The sequence below is a fragment of the Lemur catta genome, chromosome 12 (assembly GCF_020740605.2).
Source record: "Lemur catta isolate mLemCat1 chromosome 12, mLemCat1.pri, whole genome shotgun sequence".
Taxonomy (NCBI): domain Eukaryota; kingdom Metazoa; phylum Chordata; class Mammalia; order Primates; family Lemuridae; genus Lemur; species Lemur catta.
The window spans coordinates 24,935,983-24,956,998 of record NC_059139.1 but is presented as its reverse complement, the minus strand read 5'-3'; the positions used below and the strand labels follow the sequence as shown (position 1 = coordinate 24,956,998).

The following is a 21,016-nucleotide window of genomic DNA, read 5'->3' as shown; positions in this document are numbered from 1 at the left end:
AGGTTATAACTCTTAGCAGGCTGCTGCTTTAAAATTGCAAATATGCTTTGAGGGATGGAGGCAGAGGAAAGAGTAAGGGAATCTTTTTTCAGCCATTCACATCCTAGTGTGAATCTGCTTAACCTTATTGTTTTTGTTCATGGCTTACGAGTGAGTTTCTACACACCAGTGACTTAGGAACAAGGACCACTGAAGGAAAGCTAGATGGAGCATCACACGGCAAGATCTGGGGTTCTGAAGGCAGAGTAGGGGATGGAAGGTGTGGTAGGAACCCACAGACGGAGAAGACCCGAAGCAGATAAGAGCACTGAGCAGTGTTTAACCCTGGCCTGGCCCCATGGAAGGCAATCTTTCTTTTACCTACTGGCTCACCCAGGCCCAGTGAAATGCCCACTTTTCCTGTTCTGGTCTTAATGAAGTCAGACTACATCTTCTTTCTTTACTATAGTTCTTCACAAAGCAAAGGTTAAATAACTCCTAAACCAACTCCTAGAGTTTTTCTTCTGTGACACAATACTAATTTCTTTCCCATGTCTGGCACATACTGGATAATTCTTCAAAAAAATAAATAAAACAAACACCACCTTCTAATACAGCTCACTGAACCCAAATTTCAGCTGAACTTGAATAATAGCTACAATGCAACCTGCCATAATCTCCTAAGCAGGGCCTGGAAAATTTCATAGCAGGAACTGAAGGTGACATTACTGCAAGGTGCATGAGTGACCTTAGGATGTCAATTGCTGGTTGTATTATGCCCACATGTGCATCATTTCATAGCATGTGACTGTGGGGAGTTTATTCTTTTTACAGCTAAGAAGGAAATTAGTATCACTGTTGATTTTGCATGTAAGGTCATTTCCACCTTGTTTGCTCTTTCACAGGTTAAGGGATTATGCAGTTATTATCTTTTATTCCACAAAGTTGGCAGAACCCCTGGTGAAAGATCGATCACGCCAATTCTTATGATCGCTGGAAACATCACGGGCTCTTTCTAGGCGGCAAAGACTGACAATATTTTTTACAACATAGTAAATGCAAGTCACATTTCACAAGCCACAAAGCACTTAAATACTAACTCTCTCAGTGAGGACTGGTTACATTTACTTGAATAAATTTGAGATAATTTCCCAAGTATGTTGAAGAATCCCCAGGACAGAAAGATTCTGAACCATAGCTGAAATCTCCTTTTTCCCACTGAGGGAGACTGTCCCACACAAACATGTCACCACACTTAGCCCAGAAGAAAATGACAAACCGTTGGCTAGACATTTTGTCTTCCCAAGTTCTTGTCTTCTCCATTTATCCATCACTAGTTAACAACATCATCAACATTTTCCGAGAGAATGAAAACGACCAAAATGAAAAACAAACTCACTGTTTCCAGGGTCTGCGGAGACAACCATCACAGCAGCGGGAGAGGTACCCGCGCTGTTACTGGCCGTGACGCGGATCCGGTAAGAGCCCTCGTCCAGGGACAGCTCCGTGCCATTGGCCGGCGCCGGGATGGAGTGTGGCTCTAAGCCGGACGGCTTGTCCAGATTTTCTATAACTACATTATAGAACAGGATCTTCCCCTTGGCATGAAATTTTGATAGTGGCTGAAAAAATAGTGGTAATCATTTCAAAATGGGTTTTACTTTGAAGGGGGTTTGTATCATTACTTTTTCATCTTTTCTGTCTCTCCAACTGCCTTACACACACACACACACACACACACACAGGCAAATTCAAACAGTTGAATAGAGAAAATAACCATCTTAACCAAGCCTGAAATCAGACATTCTAATCTAACTGAAGCTGAGCAGAGAAGAGGGTCATTTGGGGACGGGCTCCTCACGAGCACAGTGTGTCCAGACAAGAGTGATCGAGTCGGGAACCGAGAGGAAGGGAGACTCTTTAACAGGCAGAACAAAAAGACTAGCCGAGGGGAGAAGACCCAGCAGGAGAGTCAGCAGCACCCTGGGGCCCTACGGGAGAGGCCTGGGCCTGGCCTCACCCACTCCTCCAGTTGTGTTGTCCCCACGCAGCTGCTCCCACAACCCAGAGCCGTCTTCTAGACAATCCTCCAGGTGGCAGAGCATTTCCTGTCCACACAGTCCCAAGCCCACTGCTGGGGCAGTTCCCTGGGCCTCCCGTCCCCAGGACACGCCTTGCCCCCGGAGTATGTAGCCCTACACCTGCAAGTGGGCTGGGAGCGGCTGTGTGCCTGGGGTGTGGGCAGAACCTGGACGGGGACGGGCACGTGCACATGTGTGTACACGGGGGCCCTTGAGTGTGCCACACCGCAGGTGGGAGGGACAGCGGGGCGGGCTGTGGCCAGTGGCCGACTCTCCCAGCATCACCCTGCTTTGGTATGAGATCCTGGAGAATCCAAGAGTTCTGAATACAAACCTGGCCTTCCGGTATGTTAGGTAAGATAGAAGGATAAATTTATTTTATATGACAGTTTTTTAGGTGAGTCATAACTTTTAAATATAAATAGTATGAATGTTTAAATATTCCTAACTTTTAAGTATGGTATGTGGTTGTATAGTTTTATATCTACTTGTACCTTTGCCCGGGGCCCTGCAAAAGCGCAGGGTGGCCTGAGCCGGAGTCTCAGAGAAGGAGTTAGTAACAGGCAGAGCCGCTGTCAGCAGCACGGGCTGCAAGGAAGCAGGGTGGGAGTCCTCCGCGGGATGAGGAGTCCCGTGGGTTAGAGGGAAGATCCCTCCCAGTGGGAGACTGAACTCGTCCACAGTTTCACAGCGGAAACAAATCAGACTTTTTGGATCTGCGCATCTTACCTTCCAGAGTAAGGTCACATTATGACTTCCTGGCCCCAACTTCACAGTCCTCCAGACATCAGGAGCCTCTGAGGGAGCTGAAATGAACCAAAGAAAAGTTACCGGTTTGTAATGTGTATGTAGAGCAACACACTCAACCCTTTTCTAGGGCTGCCGGGAACGTGACGATGACCTGTCCTAGGCGTGCCTCTCCCCTTTCCGCTCTGTGACTCCTGCCCACTTGTCCAGATCCACACTGCTCCTCCTCACTAGGCGCACACAGTAGGTGCTTTACAAAAAGGGCAGCTGCCTCTGAACAGGACACTAAACTGAGAACCTTTATAAATGCCACGCTTTAGAGCTTCTGGAAGCCACCAAAGAATTTTGGAATAAGGTGTCAGCTAGACCAATTCTAGCAGGTGAGTGAGTTTCCCATTTTTTGCCTTTCTAGGCGGCAGAGCTTTGCTACTTCCACGGCCCATCTGCGAAGGCTGCACCCGAGGCACACTAATGTCCCTCTGTGATCTCCCACGGCTGCCACCCTTGCCAGAGTCACAGCCTGGGAATGCCCCCCTGTCCCCTCCACTGGGAAGGCACCACCCCACTCTTCCCAGCTCCTGCCTGTGCCTGGGTGGCTGCCGCCTGTGGACCGTGCCTCTACCACGGCTCTCAGCGCGCTGTCGTGGAATAGCGTGCCCCTCGTCTCTCCGTGGGATCCCTGGGGTCAGGGGCCGTGGCTCATCTGAGTATGAAACTCTAGCATCTAGCTCAGGGCCTGGAACGTCATGAACTCCACAAATTCGCTTGAATGAATAAAAAGCAAACTAAGAAAGAACCCAGAAAACAACCTGTTTAAATATGCCAACCTTTTCTTGTCTCCATCCCTTGCTTGGAAATCAATGCAAACTGATTGATTGACTGATTGATTTTTGCATCTGAATCTGTCCTTGCTCAATCAGCTTATCATGAGGAGGGATCACTCTTTCAATCCAAACCAACTCTGGGTACCTCTGTATGAAACTGTTTGAGGGATCTCATTTACAAACAATAATAGCTACTATTTACAGAGGGCCACTAGGTGCCAGCCTGCTTCCAAATGTTTTAGGAAGGTTAACTCATAAATCTGCATAACACCTCCATGGAGCAGGTATTACCATTTACATCATTCTCTAAATAAGGAAACTAGGGCCCAGAGGTTAAGTTAATTGCTCAGAATTACCCAGATATAAGTAAAAGTGAAGCCAAGATTGGAACCCAAGGTGGCCAGCGTCTCGGTCATTGCGTTAGTCCCTTTAGAAGATGGATGGTCAATTACAGGCTCGGTTTGTATGACAAGTTCAACAAAATTCTCATTTAAAAAATAGTCTTAGTGATTGAAAAATAATAAAATCAATGCAATTTATTTTAAAATCTTAAAGAGGTACATATTCTTTTTTAAAAGGTACATATTTTAATCATTGATTGTTAAAAATATGAAAGTCCTATTAAGATGGGTATGTATTTTTTAGTGTATAAATTATTTTGTTGTATATTTGTGTAATACTCTGCATTCTATGTGGAATCAAATTTTCTACCATGGGTTTTGTTATGGTATGACTGTCACAAGAATAGGACAACAAAGAAGTAGTCAAAAGACAATTTATAACATTCTTAAACCACAAGAAATATCAGGCTTTAATTGCTTAAGATATAGATGACACAATTTTAGCACACCCATGAAGACAAACAAGGGAAGAACTCACAGGTATTGACATCATTCTGTAACAAACTCTAATGAGATACCTCATTTTCAAATCTAGTCTTAAAAACATCTCCATCTCTCTATACAACCAGTTTGTGAATGTGCTTAAATTCCTTCTCAGCTTTCTGAATCTGAAAATAAAACTATAGCATCTCTCATATGACTTCTATTTTTTAATATAAATTTTCCATCCTAAAATGGTTTAAAAATTTCAGCTGCTAAATGTGAAAATGCAATACAGCAACTGTCATAAAACTGCCAAAATTTAACAAAATTGACAAAGTGTTTCACCTTGTTTCAAATATTAAAAATTAGCTATTCTATGTACTTTTATTTTTTGATTGTGAGAGGATATGTGATTTGTGTTTTGATTCAAAACATCTCTTTGAAAGAAGACATGTTTTGGAATATAAACAATTTTATGATTTATCTGTTTTGTAAAAATATAGTCTACTGTTCCCGATAGTTGACATTTAAGTTCTTTTCTCTTTTAGTTGTTGACACTTTATACTCAAGTTAAAGGAGACCATTTTTTTTTTTTTTTTGAGACAGAGTCTCGCTCTGTTGCCCGGGCTAGAGTGAGTGCTGTGGTGTCAGCCTAGCTCACAGCAACCTCAAACTCCTGGGCTTAAGCGATCCTACTGCCTCAGCCTCCCGAGTAGCTGGGACTACAGGCATGCGCCACCATGCCCAGCTAATTTTTTCTATATATTTTTAGTTGTCCGGTTAGTTTCTTTCTATTCGCTAGTAGAGACGAGGTCTCGCTCTTGCTCAGGCTGGAGGAGACCATGTATTTTTTAAATCTATTAAAGCAAATTTCAATTTGCTAAATAAGCCATTGGCAAAGACAATATTGAATCAAAAACTTTATTGAAATACTCAGACACAATATTGGACTCCAAATTCAATGCAAAATCTTCAGCTGGTTTGTAAATTACTTCTTGTAACAAATGAGTGCTGCAATACAGTTGATAGCACTGTATATTTATATACAATATATTAATAGCTTCTATCAGGATATCATTTAACCCAATGTCTGCTCACTATCATTATATGTAAGTATGATTATACTACACAAAAACATTGAATTTTCCAGCATTAGGCAAAGTGTTATCAGAGGTAAAACATATCCAAAGAATCATTATCAGTAGATTCATCTCATTTTCTTGTCATTGTCAAAAGCAAAGTTAAGTATTTTCAGTATTACTACACTATAATCTAAAAGACATTAACCTTTCACCATTTTCCTTTTGCACATAATTTTACCTATTATGTTGCTGTTGTTGTTGTTGTTGTTTTTGAGACAGAGTCTCACTCTGTTGCCCTGAGTTTGTGTGCCATGGCGTCAGCCTAGCTCACAGCAACCTAAAACTCCTGGGCTCAAGCGATCCTCCCGCCTTGGCCTCCCAGTGTGCTAGGATTATAGGCCTGAGCCACCATGCCTGGCCAATTTTACCGATTATGTTAAAATGAATTTGCAACCCCCCCAAAAAAAAAACCCAAAGCAAGACAGATAGTATTATTAAAGGAAAGATTCTTTAATAAAATATAGCTAAGGAATATGCCTCATTCATCTCAGGAACAGGGCCTTTTGCAGGAAAGAATCTTGAGGAGTCTGCATCCCTGAGAAAAATTATTGGCGTCTCAGTGGGCATGAGGGTGGGCGGGGACCTCCAGGAAAGGTGGGAGGTCTGCTGGGCTTGACTAATGAGCCGCGGGTGTGGATTCTGCTTAACCGCCCTCACCAGCACCAAATTAGAGTCACTGATTTAAAATGGTCCTCCCAGAATGAAACAGAAAGAGTTCTTCCAGCCTCCATGCACAAATAATGAGATGGAATGAAATACACACATATAATCCTTCCTTTGGCAGCAAAATAGCCAGGACTGGAGTCAACAAGATCTCGAAGTTGTAGCAACAACAGCGAGAGAGCACACAGAATGGAGCTCTGGTTATGGGTGGAGATCCGGCGTCAGGCTGAGGACACCCTTCCACTGACAGCACGCCCGAGAGCACTCACCGTGTGCTGTCGCTGGAACAAATGACTTACTAATAATGACGAAGGTGCCAAACGTCATTCCACCTCCAAACATGGCCTGAAGTTGTTTAGTATGAGACCGATGCCTTTCCTTGGCATTAACACTTCTGTTTGTCCCTAGTCCTGAATTAAATAAAGGCCTATGCTAATTTACATAGCCCCAGATCCAATGTGAATCCAGCAATAGCTTTAGAAACCATTTTGGGAAAGTGAAAAGTAAGAGAGGAACTATGCAGTGGAAATAATACTCATGTCAAATGTTTGAGGTTGAGGTCTTCCTACACACTTCTCATTAGGCATTTAATCTAATTTTTAAGTGCTACTCCACTTCTGTTTTAATACTTTCCTCCCAGTTTTTGGTACAACCAAAGGCTCTCAGGGAAACCAACCCATCTCCTTAGGCTTAGATCACTGGGGTAAATGCCAGGGAGCTGAACATACCAGCTTCAGATGTGGTGAAGTCCTGACCACTCCATTCACTCCATTTCCAGAAGTGGTTGGCGTCAGCGCAGCGGACTTGGGCCACGTACTCTGTGTAGGGCTCCAGTTCACTTAAAAGGTACTTGCCATTCACCTTGACAGAAACATTGTGCTGCTTGCTCAAGAGAGAGAAGAAAGAAAAAAGTAAAAAAGAAGACAAAAGTATTGGTTAGCATATCTCACTTGCAAATCCAAACCAGGACACGACAAATCCTGATTTGGAGTAAGACCAGCCCTTCGGAGGAAAAAAAAAAAAACTCTAAGGCCCTCTTCCCAACTCTAAAAGTCTATGATTAATTTCACAGCCCTTTTAAAATAGATGACCCACACCCTTTGAACCCAGACAGATATAAGAGTTTAAACTGATTTTATTCAGGACATAAAAGGGTTTTTGAAAAGAGAAAATTAAGCCATGTTCTTACTTGTATCATTTTTCCTTCACCATGGAGTTCAACCTGACACAAAAGTGTGAAATTATCCCCACTGGAGTGCACCTTCCAGGTCATTACAGCATTTGTGGCACTTACATTTTCAAATTGGACACTAAAGGGTCTCATTGGATGAACTGCCAGAAAAAGAAAAAGAAGCAAAGAAAAAAAATTCAAACATAGATCTGAAAAGAGCTTGGTAAGTAGGCAGTTCATAGCTTCATTTATGTGTTCAATACATATTTTTTGTTCACATTTGAGAAAGTGACAAAGAAGACCAGACTTACAGACAAGATGGAGTAAGCTAACTACAGGTTTTCTCTCTTAATGATTCTATCAGACACATTGAACAAAATACAAAAGGAAAAATTAAACACAAGGAAGATTGTAGAGGGGAGTCAAAACTTGGAGAAGGAAGCCCATGGGGAGAATTATAACCAAACTCAGAGTTTAACCACAATAACATTCACAATGTCAAGAACACAACACAAAATACATAGAATGTGCTTGGAGTGCAACATCCTGAAAGGAAGGGGGAACAGCCAGAGCTCTGTTCCAATTCCCCCTAGAAACAGGATGTTCTAACACTTTAGTCCAGTGAGTCACATATTGCCAGGATATAAACCCTAGGGCAGGTGCTTTCTGAGGCCCCTCAGCAGCAGCGCAAGTGAGGAACTCAGCAATGAGAGTCTATTTGCCCTGGGCATCTTTCCTGAGCCTTTGGGGACCAGCTGGCATGAATCCTAGGCTTCTGTTGTCCCTCACTGCTTATCTGTAAGCATTAAATCCACTTCAAGTACATTGTTGCATATGACTGTGCTCTGTCTTACAGGATTCAGACAAGTTGGTACCCAGTGCACAGTGACCTGCTTCACTAAATTGCCACAGCAAGCAGGGTTCAACCTGAGGAACCACGGCTTGTTGGCAAAGTGGAGGGGCAACACCCCACCCCGTACCTGGTGCAGGGTGGGAACATCAGACTGGGGGTGCCAGGGCTGGACATGTAGCAAGATGCTTTATTGGAAGAGAGGAGGGAGAAGAGGGACATCCCTCTCTCTCTCTCTCTCTCTCTCTCTCTCTCTCTCTCTCTCTCCCTATCTCTCTCTCTCACACACACACACACACACACACAAAGATGAGGGTGAGCTGGCTGCAAGGACTGAGGCAGAGAAACTAATATGGAACCAAGAAGCTCAGCGACCTGATGTGATCACCCATTCCTGAGGCCCAAGAGCAGGAAGTGGGTACTTGGATGCACCCTGAGGCATCTGAGAGATAATGAAGAAGAAATCCTGTAACTGTCCTTGATGAGACATCTGAGACGGAACCAAAATGAGCAATGCGGCCTTCACAGAGAGGGTGACTCATGAGCCCAAGGACAGACGCACACAGGAGCCAGGGAAGCCGAGTCTCATGCAGCTTGGTTGGTGTGTTTGTTTGACGAAGGGACACTGCAGACCCCAATGGCACAGTTAGGGGAGGGACCAAAGTATCTGGGTCCCCACTGGAAGCCAACAGCCCTACAGTCCTGTCAAGAGGAGAGTTCAGATGTTCCCGGGGCTCCTGGATGCTGGAGCCCACGTGAAAATATCTCCTCATCACTTTAGGGGAAAATTTAAACTGATGATATTGGGAACTTTTAGGACAAATACGGTGACCCGTGGTGCTTCCCTCCTGGTGGGTGGGTGGGGCCCTTTGGGCCATTTTGGGTGCTGGTGACCGTGGTTCCCACCACTGAGAACATTATATACATTGACATTTTGGCTGCTTGTGGCACACAATGTCACCTCTACCTGAGGGGCAATGGCCCCTCACAGCTAAGAATTCCAGCCATAACAGTGGGGCACATGCATTCTCCCTGCCGTCTATGCTACCTAAACCCCAACGGATTATTCAACAAAAGCTATTCTCCATACTAAGTGCAGAGTCGTACATTGGCTTTTTAATCAGGACTGAACACGGATAAAAATGTCACAAATAGCATTGTCACAATGTACCAGCCCAGTTTGGCAGTCAAAAAGGCCTCCTGGGCATGGAGAGTAACAACAGACTATCTCAGGCTAAATGCCAAGGCCACTTGGGCCAAAAGCCAAACAAGTATCCCAGACGTAGTCAGTCCAAATGGTTGTCTCTTACAGCCCCAAACAGCTGCTAGACCTCTTTGGGTGCTGGAGACAGCATGTACCCAACTTGAGTGTCCTTTGGTCCCTTAGTTCAGGTGACCAACAAAGCCACTAACTTTAAATGGGGTCCTTTGCCACAACAGGCCTTGGAGGCCATTCAACAAGTTGTGGTCTAGGCACTGCTTTTTAGAACTGTTAGAGTCTGCTAGCCTGAGAAAATCACAGATGCCTGAAACCTCCAGGCATGCTGATTGGAGTCCGTGGCAAGAGAAAACTGCTTCCAGGGTATACCAGCCTATCAGATTTTGGACAAGTAAGTTGCTTGAGGCAGCACCAGATATATATACCCCTTCTACACGGCAACTCTTTGTTTGCTATTGGGCACCAGTCTCTGGAGACTGAGCATCTTAGGGCCACTGCGCCTCACGTGATACTAGGACATGAACTTCCCATTCCCACTTGGGTGCTTACAAACCCCACCAACAGAGCTCAATTATTAAATGAACTGGCACATTTAAAATGGTGTTTAACTGGGACCCCAAGGGACCAGTAGTCTCCATGAACAAATGGCTAGCTTATCAGAAGGGACCAAGTAACTTGTAGACGATGCTTTGGCTCCTCCTGTGGCTCCCTGGAGCCCAAGATTCAAACACTTGCCTGCCAATGGTACGGAATGGTTTATTGACAGCCCTGACAAGCTAAAAGCAGATGGGATTGATGGGGATGCTGCTGCCATCCAGCCAGTAGATGGCCATCTTTTGACTGGGACTGAACATCGTTATTCTGTCCAAACTATATGCAGTGGTGTTGGCCATGCCGGTGACCTCTACCACCATATCTTGCTATATTTTCGCCAACTTATGAACCATTGCCAACAGCCCAGCCATCGGTCAGGAGAATAACAACTGAGTGGCTGGACTCTTAAAGAATCCCTCATGTGGGGACAAGAAGTATGGGAACAGCTTGCTGTGCAAAAGTTGTCAGAATCAAACTGGAGTCACTTGTGATAAAAAACAAAAACCTGAACAACAGAGCCAGGGAAAGCCATAAAGGGAGGATTCTCATGCACGAATGCCTGATAACAAAAACAATCACAAAAGACTCTGCAAAAAGCACAACTTCGCACGAAGGCCAAACACCTTTACATTAAAAAATGCTTCTGCAAGGACATCTGCCCAGCAACTGCCTGTCCAACCTTGGACTGATCCCGCCTTTGTTATTGATCCTTGTAGCCAAGGATCATGATCTCAGAACAATTATGTAATCCTCCTCATTAAAAAAAAACAAAAAACTTTATCTTCCTTTACCTTCCTGAATATGTACACAGTTACCATGGCACGTGTATTGCCATTGCAATGCCCCTTCCCAAATAAATATCATTTTCTTTCGGAGAGCTTCCCTCTCTGTTTGTTATTCAGGTTGACTTAATAGTATCTCAGATGTGGGACCCAAGTTAGCACCCCTGGAATCGAGTGTGGTGCCAACAGAGCCCTTTGCCCTCGTCACTTCCATGAGTTGCATTTTCTGCCCTGGTGAATCTCCTTCTAGATTCATGGACTCCCTCCCTTTGGTGAGTTCTTTCTGACTTTATTCAGGATCTGATTTGGTCTTAATGCCACCTTAATGAAGGAGCTTTCATTCCCCCCGGGATGATAAAAGACTCTTCAACTTTTGTGCTATAAGGACAATGTTCTGGTTTGAGTTCTCCAGTTTCTGCAGAATTTACATTCTGCCCTAATATTTTGTTTGATCTGCCTGCCTGGGGTAAAATTCTTGTGAGCACGCTGATTTTGGTTTAAATTTGGTTTGGTTACTTACGTCTGTAAATGATTTGGCTCTTTTTCCCTTGCTTGTTTCTGAACATCTTCCAGTAGCAAAAATGAACATTCTAAATGGTGGGTGTGAGCTGGCCAGTTAAAGCCACGAGGGTCATTATCACCATTTAAAACACCAGTCTCAACTCCCAATAGTCCCCGACAGCATTTATAGGATTTCTTTGCTCTGGAGAGATTAATAAGAAACAGAATGGGATTCTCAAATATTAAGGCTTGCCAGGTTTTCTGGGACTCCAGCTATCTACACGACTTTTCCTCATGCATATTTTAAAATCAATGGCCATCATGAATCATTTGAAGTCCCCATGCTTGCTTTTCTTGGTACCAAATTAATAAACTGCAACTATAGGGTTAAAATAAAACACTAGGATATAAAGTCTCCCAACTTCTCTCTTTTTCTCCTTTCCTTCCTCCTCTTCAATACTCTGAATCTATTGACTTTTTCACTTGTTAAAATACTCTACTGTTGTTAATTTCAAAAGCCACTCAGAAGTTTTTCTTAGGACATTTTAGTCAAGATAAGAAAAAAAGAGAGGGTTTTCAAATCACAACATCTCCCTGTAACAACCTATCCTTGTACACCTAAGAGTCACCCGTTTTGGAAATGTAAATGTAGGTTTGTTTGGCTAACAATCACTTAGGGTGATGGAGTTAATTAAAAGATTGATAATCTAAAAAGGAAATAACTAGACTTTAGAGAAGTTGGCTCTCAGATCAAACAGGTCAAAATCTTGAGCAAAGAGCAATAATATAAGGTCTCTCTGTCCCGCATAAAAATTTTGCTTTGTCAACCACACATGAGCCAGAAAAAGCCAAGGGCAAACAAAACAAAACAAAACAACCTCAAACCAAACCCAACCCCCAAAACACCAAAAAACTGTAAATACCTTTTGCTTAAATGCTTCCTCACCCACGTTGACTAATCAAACAAACCAGACTGGCAAACCAAAAAATAAATTTGTTGCTGAAATTCAAGACCACTTGGAGATTATGTTTTTCTTAGAGAATCCAGCCAGTCGTAGCTAAAATGTAAACGTTTGAACATTTAACCCCAAACTCATGTGAAACTAAAAAAGGATTAAAAGAAGTTTTTAAAAATACAATTACTGTGGAGACTGCTTTATCCAAAATTTTGGTCCAGAGCCTTCATAAGGTTATCTATCTGGGCAAATGAAATTCAGCCTCGTGAACAGGTTTCATTTTGTCAAAAAATATTATTTCTCCTAGTTTCCTCCAATACTTGGCGACAACTCTCCAACTAAGAACAAAAACTGATGTCAAGGACATAGTCACATACATGGATCTACAGCTAAGAAGAGATCTGTCATCTGTGTATAGGAAGTTACTAAAGCCATGCGCATGGGTGAGGCTGTCCGGGAAAATGCCAAGCAGAGAGGAAAACAGCATACGGCCTAATGCTGCCCTTCATCTGACAGGAGGCAGAGCTTCTGTGGTGATGTGAGCAATGGGGAGCAGCTGTAAATACAGATGAAGCTTCGCTCGGCTCACTCGCTTGCCGGCTGCTCACCCTGTGCGGTGTGGCCTGGTTTCTAACAGGCCACAGAGCGGCACTGGTCTGTGGCCCAGGAGTTGGGGACGGCGGTACTAGAGAATGAATTTAAGATAACCAAAATAACCAGAGAAGCATCTGGATAAGAACTAATGGTAAACATTAAAGATATATAGTTACTTGTAGACCTATGAGATTCAGCAAAATTTAAAAGGGAGATGATATAATATGTAATATCTATGTGCTCTGACAATGAAGATATAATATAACTATTTTTAAATAAGGAATGGGTTCAAAATTTAAAAAATTTCAGAATGGAGGGAAAGTGAAAGAGGAGAATATATGCTAAACACATTTTAAACTGTTTTCAGAAATTGTTTTAGTGGTTGTAGTACAAAAAACATGCAAGAAGTATACATAGGAAAACTTTAAAACTTTATGAAAAGGCATTTACAAAGGCCTAAATAAATATAAAAGGATACTATGTCCATGCATAGGAATATTTAGTAACATAAAGATGTCGATCTCCTCAAATTGCATTTATAGATTAAATGCAAACCCAATGGAAATCCCAGCAGGGGTTTTCGTAGAATTTGATAAATAAATTCTCAGATTTATACAGAAAAGTATAACACCAAGAATAGTGAGGATATGTCTGAAAAAGAACAGGGAGGAGGACTTATCCTACCCGATATCAAGACTCATCTGAAACTTTTTGAATTAAGTTAGTGTGATATTAGTGCAGGAACAGACACACTGCCCAGTGGAATTAAAAGTCTAGAACTCCATCACACTTTCATAATAGTGAAAGAGCTGAAATGTCAAATCAGTAGGGAAAGAAGAGCTCATCGATAGATATGGAGCAATGGTTACTGATCAGAAAAATTCAATGTCATATCCCTACCTCACTTAATATGATTAAATTAATCTCAGATGGATCTGGGATTTGTCTTTTTAAAAAACTTAAATATTCTTAGTAGAAAATTATAGGAGACTATCATTTTGGTATAATTGTCTATATTAAAATTGAGAACTTTTATTTATCAATAGACATATAAGAGAAAATGTGTTACAAACTGGGAGAAGACATTAGCAGTATAGATAGAAATCAACAACAAAGAGTGAGTATTGATAATATATAAATAACTCCCACCAAAAAAAAAAAGCATAAACAATCCATAGCATGAACAAGCTTTTCATAAAAGAGAAAACAGGTGTGTCCAAAGCATAGGAAGAGATTCAACCTCAGGGATGTGCAGATCAAGACCATCCTGTCATAACCATTTTAAAGCCATTTAATTGGCAAAAATGAAAAGTGTGCCAATACCAATTTGGAGAGAGTATCTGAATCCACTGGATGGGAGTATAAATGATAAAACCACTCTGGAAAATAATTGGACCATATCTCATAAGTTGAACATTAACATATTCTATGTCCCCACCAATTCCATTTTTAGGTATATACTCAAGAAAAACAACTTAGGTGTACACTGCACACGTGTATAAAAATGCTCAAGTGTACTGCACACATGTATGAAAATGCTCTGTATTCAAGAGTAAAAACCTTGATACAACCTGAAAATCCATCAAAGGAGATGTACCAATAAAATACTGAATATTTACACAATGAAATACTATACAGCAGTAAAAACAAATAGACTAGAGAAACACTCAACTATGGGCAAATCTTAGCAATTTAATATTATGCAAAAATAATTACTAAATTATTACATTCAGCTTGATGCCCTTCACATTCATTAAAACTAAAGAAAATAAAAATATATTTTTAGGGTTACATAAGCAAGGAGCACACACACACACAATTTAAAGTGATAATTATCTGGGTGGAAGGAGCAGGGTGGGAGGGCTGTGGGGTGAGACATGGAACAAGCTATCATCAGAGTCCTAGTTTTGAAGTTGGGCAGGAAGCTCATTGGTGCTTATGGCATAACAAGACTGACAACAGTGGACGCAGGCATCCATGAGGACAAGTGTGGCATGAGCAACAGATATATACTCTAACTTTCACTTAGGCAGTGAATTAGTAAAGATCTATTGTACATTTACTCGAGCACAGTCTGGCAAACAAAGACATGTCAGTGGCCACCGTGGGCTGTGACACCTCTTGTCTCACCTCGATGAGTCAGGTTAAAAAGGAGATTGACGCTTCTCGTCCTAAAGTAATTTGCAGTTATGAGTGTGAAGTTATATATTTCTTGTGAGTCTTGAGTTATTTGCCAGTTGCACCGGGTTTTCTCGTCACAACTTTTCTTTTTCCCGGAAAATCTTAAAAAACAAAACAATTGCAGGGCTTATACATTTGTCAAAGAAGATGTATCCCTTATCCCTTGGTGACTTTTAAACTATGTTCCACATAATGGTGTTGATCCATCACCAACAAATACTAATAAGGAAAATATTGTTTCAACAAATTTGACATTTGTGCCTGAATGTGTTAATGAATTACTGACTCCTCCTCATGGGTGGGGAGAACATCCCTTAATTTACTTGTAATATTCTTAAAAAGTGAGAAATTAGGTAGACCTAGATCATCAGATAGGGCTATTTTCATATCAAGATACACCATTAACTGTCTTATTTTTATACTAAATATTCTTTTTTAAAAAAAACTCAGGTAGAAAATATTATACACTGTGACCACTTGAAGATTTCTTCTTGACCTTGGCAGGTGTTTTCAAAATATTTGCTCACATTTCCTGCAACATGGAAGCGTAGTTTTTGTGATGTTGTCACAAGCACCTTAAATAAGGAAGACTCTGTCAGTAATCCAGCCAGAGCTAACTTACGATTCAAATAAAGTGTAGCTTTGGGAAGGTTGTTTAAACCAAGCCAAGGCAGTGTCTGCCCCCGGATCCCAAGTACAGATCAAAGTCTTGAAGTCCCTGGTTTCACAAGAAAAGTCCTTGGGCTCCTCAAGTACTTCTGTCCATACAAAGACAAAAACAGACAAAACACCTAGTTAAAGTCTCTTTATGGAAAGACAAGTCCAATGGAAAGCTCTGTTTGGGCTCTGAAGCACAGAGTTATCTGAATGACGGAGGGATCACTGAGGAGAAAGACTACGCATCAACAGCCCCTGAAAGCCACTTTTCATCCTCGTGGCCCCTTCTCCTTCCTTCCCTTTTGGTTTCCTGGGATACGATGGTGATGGGTGGTCAGTGATGCACAAGTGGTTGACACTGTATCCATTGGGCAAAGGCTGTAACCCCAGTGCCTGCTGGTGCTGTGGCTTACAGAAAGCCTGGGGGATGTGAAAAGTCAGATTCTGTGAGGCTGCTTAAACTCAACAGCCTAGACCTGAGTATTCCAAGGAATGGCGAAGCACCCCTAAGTTCCCGGAGTCACCGCTATTCTTAGTGACCACACTAAAGGGCACAGATGAACCGAGCATCGGGAGACTGGAAACCTCCTTTGGCAGGGGAAGCAGGGAGGGAGATGTCACAGGGATTGCCCTACTGCGCAGGGGAAGGGGAACCTCAAGACAAAACACAGGGGGTCCCTGGGTGTGCACACACAGACTAACATAAAACTGAGACTGTCCCCCCTCCAATGGAGTATCCAATGGAGCCATACAGTTAAACACAGGAACAGCCTCTATTTGCTGACTTCCTATTGTATCGGGGCCAAGTGGGCCCTCTTCATTAACCCTTACAGTCACCATCATCATCCCCATGTCACAGTGGGGGAAACTGGCTCAGAGAGGCTGAGAAACTTGGCCAAGATGACACACCCAGCCAGGGAAAGAAGATTCACACCCAGGGCTTCCAGGCCACAACCCTGGCTAACTTTCTGTGGTGGTCCGACCTGCAGCCCCCTCCCTCCCTCTGTGATCCTGTGGAAATCCCAGCAGGGCTGAGGCAAAGCAGGATATTTCCCAGCAGCCCAGGTCACGGCCTGAACTCTCTCTCCTCTAACACTTTCAGTCTCTAGGAATACACTTGTCAGTAAGGCCAAGGAAAAGACAGGAAATCCTATAAGTGCTGCTTCAGGATTACCATTTCCACACCTCTCCTAGAAGACTCAGGGAACAAAAGAAAATCAAGATCACGGGTAGAAATGTTTCCTTGTCTTCTAGTAAAGGAGATTCAATCTATTCCTCAGGAATTGAGAAGCGCGGGCCACAGAGAACTTGCACACTTACTTGAGACAAAGAGAACAGTGCCATTGCTTATGGCATTTCTCTGGTTCTCCTCACAATAGATATTTGTCCCTCTTTTCCTAATGAAAGGAACGTTTTCCAACTTGAATATGGATACACGTGGATCAAGTTGTTCTCCATCAATCTGTTCACCTTCCAAGTAACAGGATATGTTATTTCGAATGTTTCCAGAAATGTAACAAATGGTGACATTGGAGCCTTCTTCTACCAGCTTATCTTTAGGGAAAACGAACAATGCACCCTGTCCAAGAAAATCTTGTACTGCAAGACAAAAAGTAAATAAAAGAAAAGAAAAAACAGCTCAGTTTGAATCTCGCTCAAAATCCAAGCCAGTGCCCTTCCACCTCACTCTGAGCAGATAACTTTAGCGTTTTCTATGTCTGGGAGAAAATAGCAACCTAAATTTCTCCACCAAACCTCCACCCTTTGGAGCATGTAAAACAGTCCTTCCCGCCATTACTCCTACTGTTCCACTAATCCCACTGCTATTGCTGTTATTGCCTCTGCCAAAGATAGCAGCAGCATTGTGACCACTGCAGATTACTGTGCTATTGCTACTGTTAGGTTATTGCAACAGCAGTAGCTGTTCTCTATAGAGTCCCAGCTGCATGGAAGTCCCTGTGTTAAGCACTTATGTACATTATGTCATCTTTACTACCTTACAACAAAACAGGCAGGACTGAGCCCAAGTTCCCTCAGCTGTTAACAGTAAGTGGCAAAGTCACATTCCCACTGGCCAGGTCTACCCAGCTTCAAATCCATGTGTCCCTTGTAATTGCACTGGAGATCACATCTCTTCCCACCTTCTCAGAAATGCCAGTCCTTCAAATATCATCTCCTTTTGCTACAGACTCTCCTTCTTCTCTTCCTTTAAAAAGCCTGATGGCATATTAAAATCCTCAGGGCTGTCCCTCTTTCAGGAAACCCACCAACTTTCCACGGCTCCCTCCTGCCACCCTGTCTGGTCTCCCCTCCACAGTCCCCTGAAAGAACTGCCTGTTACTGGGGCTAGGATCCAACACCCCTGCTCACTCCCCAGCTGGCTGCAGTCTGGTGCTGGCTCATTGGGCGACCCTGTGGCCTGAGCATGGGGGCATGGGTTTTAAGGTCATCAGATGATTCTACTGTGCAACGTGGTTGGGAATCTGTGCTCTGGGGTTGGGAATAATCGGGTTCTTCCTTTATTCTTAAGTTAGTTTTAACGTTATAGTTTTGAGAAATGTAGTCTATTTTATTAAAGCTGTTTATAATGTGGTTCTTTTCTTTCTCTTACTATCTTTTTGATCTTTCTCTCTGTCCTTTATTTTTCCTGCACATGCATCCCTCTTTCGTGGTAGGATGTAATAGTTAAGCACATGGCCTCTGGGGCCAGACTGCCCAGGCTGGAATTCCGGCTCCACCGCCTAGTGGCTTGATGACATTGCATGGGTCCTTCAATCTCTTGGTAGCTCAGATTCCTTATCTGTGAAGTGAGAGTAGGAATGATGGATATTTCACAGGGCTGAGGTAAGGACTGAATTTATATGTATTGTACTTAAAACAGTGACTACAATGCAAATGTAATCCTACTATTATTATCTCATTATTGTTAGTTTCATTGGCACATAAGAAACTGTGACAAAACTCACTCTAAATTTTAATTACAACAAAATTATCAAAATTAAGGGATATTTAAAATATATTTATCCATCATCTTCATCACTTAAGTGAAGCACAGCTTTCATTTTTCCATATTTCCCCCTTCTCTCTAGATTTGGGATGATCCGATTCAAGCCCACCATCTGTTTTCGTAAATACAGTTTTGTCAACAGGGCACTCTCATTCCTGTACACGTTACCTATGGCTGCTTTCACACTACAGTGGCGGCGCTGAATAGTCACAACAGGGACTGTGTGGTCTCAAAAGCCTAAGCTATCTCCTGTCTGGCCCTTTACAGAAAAAGTTTCCCAAACACCACTGTAGATGCACACACATTTTGTGTTGTTCTAATAAAAACATACATGTACTGTATATTCTGCTTTGATCACTTAGTGTTCTATCAATACACACATTGTACATGTTTGGAAAAAAATACAAAACTGAATTTTCACAATTGTCTTAATGAATAAGTTCAGAAGCAAAACTTCCGACATCTATCCCCCAGTGGCAAATTTCATACTTCTGGTTTTTAGTTCCAGTAGGAGCCGAAGGAAAATTATGTCGGTGTCTACCCAGGGTTCCTCAAAGGGGATTTCCACTATTTGACTTTTGATCCCTGGTAATATAAAATATTAAACCTTTTCACTCTTGTGACCACCTCACTTCTTACCATTGACCTCCTGCCAAGAACTCCAGCTGCTCCAGAAATTCGGCTCAGGGACCTTGGCATCATCCACCACACTCCTTATTCTTACAAAGTGTGCCGCACATTCCAAAGGAAGCTCGGATTCCCAGCTCCAATGCACAGTTTCATTCCACTTCACCATGGTGCTATAATTCCCCTAAAAGTAAAGCGCAAAAAAATCGGAAACATATAGCCATCCTGTCCTGGAGAACAGCTTGACTTGACTTATCCCAAAGCACAACCTAAGACTCCACTGTACATCCACGATATGCACAAGGGAAGTCCATTCCTACCCAGTCAACTCCCCTCGCTGTGATGGCTCAGCAATGAGCCCGCTACAACCTCCTGCCTTCTCAAGCTCAGTGTCCACCCCGATGGCCCTCCGAGTCAAGGGGGCTTGTGTGAAGCAACTGGGAGAGAAAGCAAAAGTCTTGGGGGGACAGATTGGAGACAGAAGGTGTTCACAGTGCTGATCACAGAGCACTTGCTAAGAAAATTCTTAAAAACTAGAGAATTCATTGAGTTATCTGTTAAAAAAAAAAAAAGCTTGATGGGTAGTTTTCTAATATTCATTTTTAGACAGGTTTGGATCAGGTTGGCCAAATCCCAGTAGAGAGGGTAGTCCTTTAGGGCACCCCAGGAGTTCCATTGTCTCCCAGAAGTCAATGGATCAATAGATGGCTCTCTTCCATGTCTCCCTTGGTTTTCTGTGTCTTGTCTTTTCAGATATGGTGGCCACGTGGACCACACCCCCTCCCTTGAGCTCCATCTGTCAGAATCTTAGGCCCTAAAGATGTCAATCACACGGAACCCTGGGATTGTTCTCTGGGAAGCTTGCCCAAGTTGACCTATGATTTGGTCTTTTGGCATAGCCTCTAGCCTTAATCTTTCCAAGACACTGGCATTTCCGTTCTCTAATTCCATAGGCTTCAATGCCTGCTTTACATGTTACCTTGTCATGCAAAGCCCTCTATAATCTGGGTCCAACCTACCAGACCCTTGCAGGAATCCTCTCTCTGGACATAGGGTCTATCCCACATTTCTGGAATATGCCTTATGCTCTTACACCTTAGTGTTTGCTTATGCAGGGTCCCTGGTTTGGTGTCCCCCACTTCCCTCTGCATTGGGATCTGTCCCATCCTTCAAGCCTGGGTCATATTCCAACTTTTTCCTGAAGATTTTCTTGTTTTTTCCTCTGAATTCCTCCCATATCCACACCCCCTTGAAGCCCTGCTGTATCCTGTGGTTAGTTGCTGGTATTTCATCTGGGACTCAAGCACAGCCCTAGAGAGAGCAGGGACTGTGTTTCCTTCTTCTTCATGTCCCCCTAGCTCTAGGCTCTCATTCTCCCTGCACTTCCTTCAGGAGTCCTGCCTTCTGCTCCCACAGCTACCAGGTAGAAACAACAAACACCCTGCACTTCCTGGCGGAAACCGAGTCTGAGTCTGCACCCATGTTTCTAAGGCAAGTGATAATTCCTCAGAGATGGGGAGGGGAACACTCGCATGTCACACACTGCCCACAGTTAGCAGCTTGGAGGCCTTTTTCCACTTACACCTGTGCTGTCCAGCTCGCTAACCTAAAACAGCG

At 42.9% G+C, this 21,016-nt stretch overlaps 1 protein-coding gene across 5 annotated transcripts in view; it reads right to left on the bottom strand.

The window, feature by feature from the left end:
• The window catches only part of OSMR (oncostatin M receptor), a 62,176-nt gene that overhangs the window by 11,176 nt on the left and 29,984 nt on the right, over window positions 1-21,016 (bottom strand). For 4 of the 5 annotated variants that reach the window (XM_045565772.1, XM_045565770.1, XM_045565774.1 and 1 more), the window contains exons 4-11: window positions 19,412-19,583; window positions 17,086-17,364; window positions 15,731-15,866; window positions 15,058-15,209; window positions 7,450-7,592; window positions 6,989-7,142; window positions 2,790-2,866; window positions 1,379-1,601 (exon numbers count right to left, since the gene is read on the bottom strand). In XM_045565772.1, coding sequence (XP_045421728.1) covers window positions 1,379-1,601; window positions 2,790-2,866; window positions 6,989-7,142; window positions 7,450-7,592; window positions 15,058-15,209; window positions 15,731-15,866; window positions 17,086-17,364; window positions 19,412-19,583 — 1,336 coding nt within the window. The remainder of the gene's footprint in view (window positions 1-1,378; window positions 1,602-2,789; window positions 2,867-6,988; window positions 7,143-7,449; window positions 7,593-15,057; window positions 15,210-15,730; window positions 15,867-17,085; window positions 17,365-19,411; window positions 19,584-21,016) is intronic. The other variant, XM_045565775.1, reaches the window with a different exon arrangement.